The sequence below is a fragment of the Coregonus clupeaformis genome, chromosome 27 (genome assembly GCF_020615455.1).
Source record: "Coregonus clupeaformis isolate EN_2021a chromosome 27, ASM2061545v1, whole genome shotgun sequence".
NCBI lineage: Eukaryota > Metazoa > Chordata > Actinopteri > Salmoniformes > Salmonidae > Coregonus > Coregonus clupeaformis.
The window spans coordinates 7697942-7708436 of record NC_059218.1 but is presented as its reverse complement, the minus strand read 5'-3'; the positions used below and the strand labels follow the sequence as shown (position 1 = coordinate 7708436).

At 42.4% G+C, this 10495-nt stretch overlaps 1 protein-coding gene across 2 annotated transcripts in view; it reads right to left on the bottom strand.

Annotated features, from left to right (window-relative positions):
* LOC121541431 (netrin-G2) overlaps positions 1-10495 on the bottom strand; it is a 158661-nt gene that overhangs the window by 8175 nt on the left and 139991 nt on the right. The window contains exon 9 of one of the 2 annotated variants that reach the window (XM_041850431.2): positions 37-915. The exons of the other annotated variant lie outside the window; for it this stretch is intronic. Coding sequence (XP_041706365.1) covers positions 809-915 — 107 coding nt within the window. The 3' untranslated portion in view covers positions 37-808. Of the gene's footprint in view, positions 1-36; positions 916-10495 lie in introns of those variants that run through there. 2 annotated transcript variants of the gene reach the window in all.

The following is a 10495-nucleotide window of genomic DNA, read 5'->3' as shown; positions in this document are numbered from 1 at the left end:
GCCATATATTTTTGGGAGGCTAGACCCACAAGACATTTACCTAACCTTGTGTTATGTGTAATGGCCTTTCAATGAATGGCTGTCCAGCTGTAGACAATAAGGCTAGACCCTCAAGTCATTTACCTAATCAACATACAGTAGCTCATGTACAAAGCAGTGCAGGTTTACTGAGTGACTGATTCAGAACAGTAATATTTTCTGCCATAACTACAAATAACCAGACAAAGACATTTGCAGACCTTTTAGAAATGTATTTACAATCATAAGAGGAAATATCACAAGAGGAAGATAGCGCAATGTAATACACAGGTGAAAAGTGTGATGAAAGGGGAAATAAGAGAAAAAACACAAAGTAAACACAAGTCAATTAATGAATGAATGAGAAAATAAGGAAATATAAAAAAAACATGTTCCCCCCAGTAAATTAGACCCCATCTTAACGTGTGAATAAGAAAACAGCACACAACACCAGTTTTTGGGGTGAGACCGAGGGCTCTGTCTCACTCGAGAGTGGACGGAGCGGACACAGTACTGATCGATGGTCCTGTGAAAGTACATCGTCATGTCCCTGACAAACGGGAGGCATTGATCAGAAGGAACAGACGCCACCCATGGTACTATGCCGTCGTAGACGGCCTTTGCTGGACCCTGCTGCCGTTTCTTTAACTCATCCACCCGTTGCATAATGTCAGTGTCCAAAGGATCCTCAGCTGTCTTCCTCTTCCCGCCACTGGAGCTGGGTCGGGGAGATGGGGCGGAGGTTGATGGAGTTGCAGGGCAGAGAGCAAGGGTGTGCCTGGACGGTGAATTAAGTGTTGGTGAGAGTGGCCTGGGCGTTGGGGAAAATGGCCGGGGAGGTGATGAACCAAGCCGGGGAGGTGATAAACCGTCCAAAACACCACCCCCCTCCAACACCTACAAGCAGATGGCGAACACATTAGAATACATTGCAAGCAAATCATAAAACATCTCCATGGGCTCCTTTTGAGTTCAAATGCTTACTCAAAAGAACTGATTTCATAAACATCTCAATCTAATTAGGACACACACCACAGTGCCTGTGTGTCAGATGTTTGAACTAGCCCTGCTAATCATTATGATAACAACACAGGCACTGAATATTTTCCACTCACAATTTCTCCCATCCAGAAAAGAGCTGATTTCACATGTTCTAACTAGGTCTCCTAAACATAAGATCACAAAGACACACACTGTACAAACGGACTTGGCTGCATGACAAGAGTACATACCTTATCTGGCGTATTGGTGTCTGTCTGACGATCTTTCACGTAAACACGAAGCCAATCCAGTTGTGGGACACACACCAGCAGCAGCCCCACTTCTCGTCTCCCTCACCTTTTTCAGATTGCGAACATACCGGTCCCGACTCTTTCTCCATGTTTCAGTATTGGTGTTCAAATTTCGTGATACAGTATATCCCTCCAGCTGTTGTATTTTGCGTGCTTGTCCGAATACAACTTCCTGTTGAACGCCAAACGAGGGAGAGCTTGGTTTGTTGTTTTGGAAAGTTTTGAAAGTCACTGGAAAAAGTGTTCAATTAAACAAGTTTGGTTACAACCTTTTTGAGTTTGGATCCTGTGATGCGGTTGGCATCAGTTGCTGTGTCCGCTGCTATCTGTCCGGGGATCCTGCTGACCAAGGGTCTGAGGAGCTGCTTGACGTAGCAGCTAACCTGGCTACGAGCTGCCTATCAAGCTAGCAGGGTTTCCTTGAGGGCTTGAACGCAGTCCGCGATGCGGTTAGCCTTTGTGGCTGGGATCGCGGATTGTCGCCGGCTTGTGGCTGTCTAGATCCCTGATGTTTGTTGCTGTTTCCATATTCCTTGCGACCTGCCTTGTCTGGAACTGCGAGGAGTGACAAAGACCAAAGCCAGTGGGAGTACCGTTGAGGACAGTGGTGTCTCTCTATCACAGGTGAAGGATTTTTTAAACAAACAAAAAGAGTTCTACAAACAGTTGTTACAACAAGACAATGGCTTCAAGTGTTACCCAAATACTGGTGGAGTCAACTAATAAAATAATGGACGACCTGACCAGAGAGGTCCAGGATCTGAAGAACAGTTTGCAGTTCTCCCAGGGTCAGCTCGATGAGTTTAAACAGAAGAACGGCAAGATGACAGCAATCTGTAATTCACTGAGAGAAGACAACAGTTCTGTATGTGAATCCATGATAACAAATCAGAATATCTTGAGGGACAATCAAGGCGGAACAATTGTTGTGGACGGAATTGCAGAATCTCCAATTGAGACCTGGACGGAGTCTGAGGAAAAAGTGAGGGAAATTATCTCGGAGAAACTGAAGATGGACCACAGCAAGATTGAGGTGGAGCGTGCCCACAGGACTGGAAAACCCATCACCGGCCCAGGTGACAGGCCCAGGCCGATAGTGGTCAAGTTCCTGAGATTCAAGGACAAGGTAGCTGTTCTGGAAAGAGCCAAGAACTTGAGAGGAACGTATAGTTGAAGTCGGAAGTTTACGTACACTTAGGTTGGAGTCAATAAAACTTGTTTTTCAACCACTCCACACATTTCTTGTTAACAAACTAGAGTTTTGGCAAGTCGGTTAGGACATCTACAGTGGGGAAAAAAGTATTTAGTCAGCCACCAATTGTGCAAGTTCTCCCACTTAAAAAGATGAGAGAGGCCTGTAATTTTCATCATAGGTACACGTCAACTATGACAGACAAATTGAGATTTTGTTTTCCAGAAAATCACATTGTAGGATTTTTTATGAATTTATTTGCAAATTATGGTGGAAAATAAGTATTTGGTCAATAACAAAAGTTTCTCAATACTTTGTTATATACCCTTTGTTGGCAATGACACAGGTCAAACGTTTTCTGTAAGTCTTCACAAGGTTTTCACACACTGTTGCTGGTATTTTGGCCCATTCCTCCATGCAGATCTCCTCTAGAGCAGTGATGTTTTGGGGCTGTCGCTGGGCAACACAGACTTTTAACTCCCTCCAAAGATTTTCTATGGGGTTGAGATCTGGAGACTGGCTAGGCCGCTCCAGGACCTTGAAATGCTTCTTACGAAGCCACTCCTTCGTTGCCCGGGCGGTGTGTTTGGGATCATTGTCATGCTGAAAGACCCAGCCACGTTTAATCTTCAATGCCCTTGCTGATGGAAGGAGGATTTCACTCAAAATCTCACGATACATGGCCCCATTCATTCTTTCCTTTACACGGATCAGTCGTCCTGGTCCCTTTGCAGAAAAACAGCCCCAAAGCATGATGTTTCCCACCCCCATGCTTCACAGTAGGTATGGTGTTCTTTGGATGCAACTCAGCATTCTTTGTCCTCCAAACACGACGAGTTGAGTTTTTACCAAAAAGTTATATTTTGGTTTCATCTGACCATATGACATTCTCCCAATCCTCTTCTGGATCATCCAAATGCACTCTAGCAAACTTCAGACGGGCCTGGACATGTACTGTCTTAAGCAGGGGGACACGTCTGGCACTGCAGGATTTGAGTCCCTGGCGGCGTAGTGTGTTACTGATGGTAGGCTTTGTTTCTTTGGTCCCAGCTCTCTGCAGGTCATTCACTAGGTCCCCCCGTGTGGTTCTGGGATTTTTGCTCACCGTTCTTGTGATCATTTTGACCCCACGGGGTGAGATATTGCGTGGAGCCCCAGATTGAGGGAGATTATCAGTGGTCTTGTATGTCTTCCATTTCCTAATAATTGCACCCACAGTTGATTTCTTCAAACCAAGCTGCTTACCTATTGCAGATTCAGTCTTCCCAGCCTGGTGCAGGTCTACAATTTTGTTTCTGGTGTCCTTTGACAGCTCTTTGGTCTTGGCCATAGTGGAGTTTGGAGTGTGACTGTTTGAGGTTGTGGACAGGTGTCTTTTATACTGATAACAAGTTCAAACAGGTGCCATTAATACAGGTAACGAGTGGAGGACAGAGGAGCCTCTTATAGAAGAAGTTACAGGTCTGTGAGAGCCAGAAATCTTGCTTGTTTGTAGGTGACCAAATACTTATTTTCCACCATAATTTGCAAATAAATTCAAAAAAATCCTACAATGTGATTTTCTGGATTTTTTTTTCTCAATTTGTCTGTCATAGTTGACGTGTACCTATGATGAAAATTACAGGCCTCTCTCATCTTTTTAAGTGGGAGAACTTGCACAATTGGTGGCTGACTAAATACTTTTTTTCCCCACTGTACTTTGTGCATGACACAAGTAATTTTTCCAACAATTCTTTACAGACAGATTATTTCACTTATAATTCACTGGATCACAATTCCAGTGGGTCAGAAGTTTACATACACTAAGTTCACTGTGCCTTTAAACTGCTTGGAAAATTGCAGAAAATGATGTCATGGCTTTAGAAGCTTCTGAGGCTAATTGACATCATTTGAGTCAATTGGAGGTGTACCTGTGGATGTATCTCAAGGCCTACCTTTAAACTCAGTGCCTCTTTGCTTGACATCATGGGAAAATCAAAAGAAATCAGCCAAGACCTCAGAAAAAGTTTTAGACCTCCACAAGTCTGGTTCATCCTTGGGAGCAATTTCCAAACGCCTGAAGGTACCACGTTCATCTGTACAAACAATAGTACGCAAGTATAAACACCATGGGACCACGCAGCCGTCATACCGTTCAGGAAGGAGACGTGTTCTGTCTCCTAGAGATGAACATACTTTGGTGCGAAAAGTGCAAATCAATCCCAGAACAACAGCAAAGGACCTTGTGAAGATGCTGGAGGAAACAGGTACAAAAGTATCTATATTCACAGTAAAACGAGTCCTATATCGACATAACCTAAAAGGCCGCTCAGCAAGGAAGAAGCCACTGCTCCAAAACCGCCATAAAAAAAACAGACTACAGTTTGCAACTGCACATGGGGACAAAGATTGTACTTTTTGGTCTGATGAAATAAAAATAGAACTGTTTGGCCATAATGACCATGTTTGAATTATGTTTGAGGAAAAAGGGGAAGGCTTGCAAGCCGAAGAACACCATCCCAACCGTGAAGCATGGGGGTGGCAGCATCATGCTGTGGGGGTGCTTTGCTACAGGAGGGACTGGTGCACTTGGCAAAATGGCTTAAGGACAACAAAGTCAAGGTATTGGAGTGGCCATCACAAAGCCCTGACCTCAATCCTATAGAACATTTGTGGGCAGAAATGAAAAAGCGTGTGCGAGCAAGGAGGCCTACAAACCTGACTCAGTTACACCAGCTCTGTCAGGAGGAATGGGCCAAAATTCACCCAACTTATTGTGGGAAGCTTGTGGAAGGCTACCCGAAATGTTTGACCCAAGTTAAACAATTTAAAGGCAATGCTACCAAATACTAATTGAGTGTATGTAAACTTCTGACCCACTGGGAATGTGATGAAAGATATAAAAGCTGAAATAAATAATTATCTTTACTATTATTCTGACATTTCACATTCTTAAAATAAAGTGATTATCCTAACTGACCTAAGACAGGGAATTTTTACTAGGATTAAATGTCAGGAATTGTGAAAAACTGAGTTTAAATGTACTTGGCTAAGGTGTATGTAAACTTCCGACTTCAACTGTACATCTTCCTCAACGAGGACAATCCTGAAGCTGTGCGCCAGAAGAGGGAAGAACCTATCCCAGCCATGAAAGCAGCCAGAGCATGTGGGGACATCGCTATGACAGGCTTATTGTCCACCCTCCCTCCCAAAAGCCTGGAAGGGATGAGAGAGCCAGGCCTATGGGTTCGTAGTTCAACCCCTACGCACACACAAACTTACACACACCAACTGATTAATGGACTGCTGAATGTTATTTTTTTCTCTTGATTTGATTGTTATTTTAAATATTGTATCTATCTCTGAAAATAGCCCGTATTAATATACAGTACATTCGACCCCTTGACTTTTTCCACATGTTATTCTAAAATTGATGAAATTGTTTTTTCCCCCCTCATCAATCTACACACAATACCCCATAATGACGAAGCAAAAACAGGTTTTTAGACATTTTTGTTATTATTATATATATTTTTAAACAGAAATATCACATTTACATAAGTAATTTGTTGAAGCACCTTTGGCAGCGATTACAGCCTTGAGTCGTGTTGGGTATGACGCTACAAGCTTGGCACAGCTGTACTTGGGGAGTGTCTTCCATTCTTCTCTGCAGGTCCACTCAAGCTCTGTCAGGTTGGATGGGGAGCGTTGCTGCACAGCTATCTGCAGGTCTCTCCAGAGATGTTCGATCGGGTTCAACATTCAGAGACTTGTCCCGAAGCCACTCCTGCATTGTCTTGGCTGTGTGCTTAGGGTTGTGGTCCTGTTGGCAGGTGAACCTTCGCCCCAGTCTGAGGTCCTGACCGTTCTGGAGCAGGTTTTCATCAAGGATCTCGCTGTACTCCATTAATCTTTCCCTCGATCCAGACTAGTCTCCCAGTCTCTGCTGCTGAAAAACATCCCCACAGCATGATGCTGCCACCACCATACTTCACCATAGGGATGGTGCAAGGTTTCCTCCAGTCGTGACACTTGGCATTCAGGCCAAAGAGTTCAATCTTGGTTTCATCAGACCAGAGAATCTTGTTTCTCATGGTCAGAGTCCTTTAGGTGCCTTTTGGCAAACTCCAAGCAGGCTGTCATGTGCCTTTTACTGAGGAGTGGCTTCCGTCTTGCCACTCTACCATAAAGGCCTGATTGGTGGAGTGCTGCAGAGATGGTTGTCCTTCTGGAAGGTTATCCCATCACCACAGAGGAACTCTGGAGCTCTGTCAGAGTGACCATCGGGTTCTTGGTCACCTCCCTGACCAAGGCCCTTTTCCCCCGATTGCTCAGTTTGGCCAGGCGGCCAGCTCTAGGAAGAGTCTTGGTGGTTCCAAACTTCTTCCATTTAAGAATGATGGAGGCCACTGTGTTCTTGGGGACCTTCAATGCTGCAGAAATGTTTTGGTACCTTTCCCCAGATCTGTGCCTAGACACAATCCTGTCTCGGAGCTCTAAGGACAATTCCTTCGACCTCATGGCTTGGTTCTTACTCTGACATGCACTGTCAACTGTGGGACCTTATATAGACAGGTGTGTGCTTTCCAAATCATGTCCAATCAATTGAATTTACCACAGGTGGACTCCAATCAAGTTATAGAAACATCCCAAGGATGATCAATGGAAACAGGATGCACCTGAGCTCAAATTTGAGTCTCATAGCAAAGGGTATGAATACTTAATAAGTTATTTGTTTTTTACCTTTAATACATTTGCAAAAATTTCTAAAAACTTGTTTTTACTTAGTCATTATGGGATATTGTGTATAGATTGATGAAGAAAAACATTTATTTAATCAATTTTAGAATAAGGCTGTAACGTAACAAAATGTTGAAAAAGTCAATGGGTCTGAATACTTTCCGAATGCACTGTAACATCTAAAGAATAGACAGGAATACTTATGGGGGAGGTGTTGCTGCATTTACTCAGAGCCATATCCCTGTAATGCTTAAAGAAAATATCATGTCAAGTTTAATTGAAGTGTTGTGGTTGAAGGTTCACCTGCCTCATCTAATGCCTATTATTTTGGGTTGTTGCTATAGGCCACCAAGTGCTAACAGTCAGTATTTAAATAATGTGTATAAAATGCTTGATAGTGTATGTGATGTAAACAGAGAGGGACCTGAATATTGACTGGTTTTCATCAAGCTGTCCGCTCAAGAGGAAGCTTCTCACTGTAACCAGTGTCTGTAATCTGGTTCAGGTTATTAATCGACCTACCAGGGTGTTTACAAACTCTACAGGAACAAGATCATCCACATGTATTGATCAAATTGTTACTCCTACTGTAGAACTTTGTTCTAAAACTGTATCCGTACCCATTGGATGCAGTGATCACAATATAGTGGCTATATCCAGGAAAGCCAAAGTTCCAAAAGCTGGGCGTAAAATAGTGTATAAGAGAGCTTAGAAAATATTTTGCTGTGACTCTTATAATAATAATGATATAACAAATATTTGTTGGTCTGATGTGATTAATAAGGAGCATCCAGACTCTGCACTTGATGAATTTATGAAATTGATAAACATGTTAAGAAACTGACTGTTAGAACTGTTTAGGTTCCATGGATTGATGAGGAATTCAACAACTGTGTGGTTGAAACAGATGGGCCTGGCTGCACATCTGACTGGCTGATTTACCGCAAATTGAGAAATTATGTGACTAAACTCAACAAAAAGAAGAAGAAACCGTATTATGAAGCTGAGAACAATCATATAAAGTATGATGGAAAAAAAACTTTGGAGTACTTTAAATGAAATTATGGGCAGAAAGATGAATTCAACTGCTTATTCCTCACAAAACCATTTGATGTTGTCAATTATTTTTATGATTACTTAATTTGCAAAGTGGGCAAACTTAGCCAGGAAATGCCAACAACGAACAGTGAGCCATCGTATTAATGCATAAAAAAACAAATCATGAAAGAAAAGCATTGTAAGTTTGAATTTTGTAATGTTAGTGTGGGAGAGGTGGAAAAAGGATTGTTATTGATCAATAATGACAAACCTCCTGGCATTGACAACATAGATGGAAAACTACTGAGGATGGTAGCTGACTCTATTGCCACTCCTATCTATCATTTTTTAATCTGAGCCGAGATGAAAGTCTTTGTCCTCAGACCTGGAGGGAAGCCAAAGTAATTCCGCTAAAGCAGTAAAGCGGCCTTTACTGGTTCTAACAGCAGACCTGTCAGCTCGCTGCCCACTCTTTGTGTTTGACTTAATCCAATGCTTTTTCTCTGTTAACAAATTAACAACAGACTTTCAGCATGCATATAGAGAAGGGCACTCAACATGTACTGCACTGACACAAATGACTGATGATTGGTTGAAAGAAATTGATAATAAGACGATTGTGGGAGCTGTACTGTTAGATTTCAGTGCAGCCTTTGACCAAAACCCGTTGTTGAGAAAACATTTGTGTTATGGCTAGGGCTGTTGTGGTGACCTTATTACCGCCACACCGGCAGTCATGAGTCATGACCGCTGTAAAATTCCACGTGACCGTTGAGTCATGGTAATCTCCTTTTATGCACTCTGGACAAGCTTTGGTAGTACCCAACTTGCTAACGACCATCAGGTCCTAATGGCCTGGTACTCAGGGCTCTACTGTCCCTCTAACCACTCTGACATCAATGCAAATGCAATCGATAATTACATCAAACACTTATCTTCAAAACAGCATCCTGCTTTTAAAACTCACCTCACTGTGATGATCAATTTGAAGAAAGAAGTTCAACAGCAGGTTGAAACTGAGTGTAAAACATGATCATTGTGGATGTTGTTTCAAAGCCTAACACAACGGAATGGACAGCGCTTTCTAACGTGATTAATTCAAAACACCCATACATATATTAGAGCTTATGCGTAGGCTTATGAGCCCAAGCCCGAAAAAAAAAACGGAATTCAAATTATGATTGTTCCTTATTCAATACATAGCCTACCACATATTATGCATGGCAGTGAAACATAAAACAAAACTGATTTAAGATGTCTTTGGTACATAATTGGTCTTGCATATACTCCAAAATTAAACAATTAGAGTAGGCCTAATAGTCTTTGAGTGTGGACTGTATTATTATGCATACTGGATGGACTGGGTACCTTATGCTACGCTCCAAAATGTATATCCATGAGTCTTGGAGAGAACGTATATCCCTAGGCGATGCTGTTGGTTCATTGATCATGCAGGGCGGCTTACAGGTAGCCTACAATTATTGTGAATTTGTATTTGATTTTGAATAGCCTAGTAATAGGGATTTTTCAATATTTTCATAATTAATTGGGTGGGACATAACTTTTAGCTATACAGAATATCTCACCACCGTGCGTTTCCATCTCCTCCTCTCTCTCCTTTATTCCTTTCTCGAGCGTGCAGAGGGGCTGTCAACAGTTTAGTGATATTTTTCGTTGCGAAAACTTGTTACTATCGATGTTCCCGAACATATTTCACTTGGTTTCCTAAATTAAGCACTGGGTAGCTGCAGGAACAGGTTTGGAGAGCCCATGGCATACAGAGTTTGGGCGTAACATCACCTGTCACGCAACGAGAGCATGCTCCTCAAACAGTAGTTGAAATAAGTGTTCTTATATTTTATTTCTCAGCTGCTCATATTCAGCACAGCTCCACTATAACACCAAAGTAGCCTACCAGGCATCATTGAAAAACGGACCGGTGGGAAAGCGCGTGGCCTCCGTTCATTATCTGAGTGCATACAGATGACATGTCTTCTTTCCCCTGCCCCTCTTCCCTGCCCATTTGATAATGGGCCATTCTAGATCGAAACAAATGTTACATATTAGTAAAGACTAGATCAAATGGAGAATAGTCTGATGGGTGAAAATATGATCACTTGATGAGAGAACAGCTATGCAGCCTTAGGCAAGAAACAGAGCGCAAGCTTTTTTGCGACTTTCTCAAATCATCATGCAGCCCATATATGTTTTAATTTCTAAGACATTCTAAGGTTTG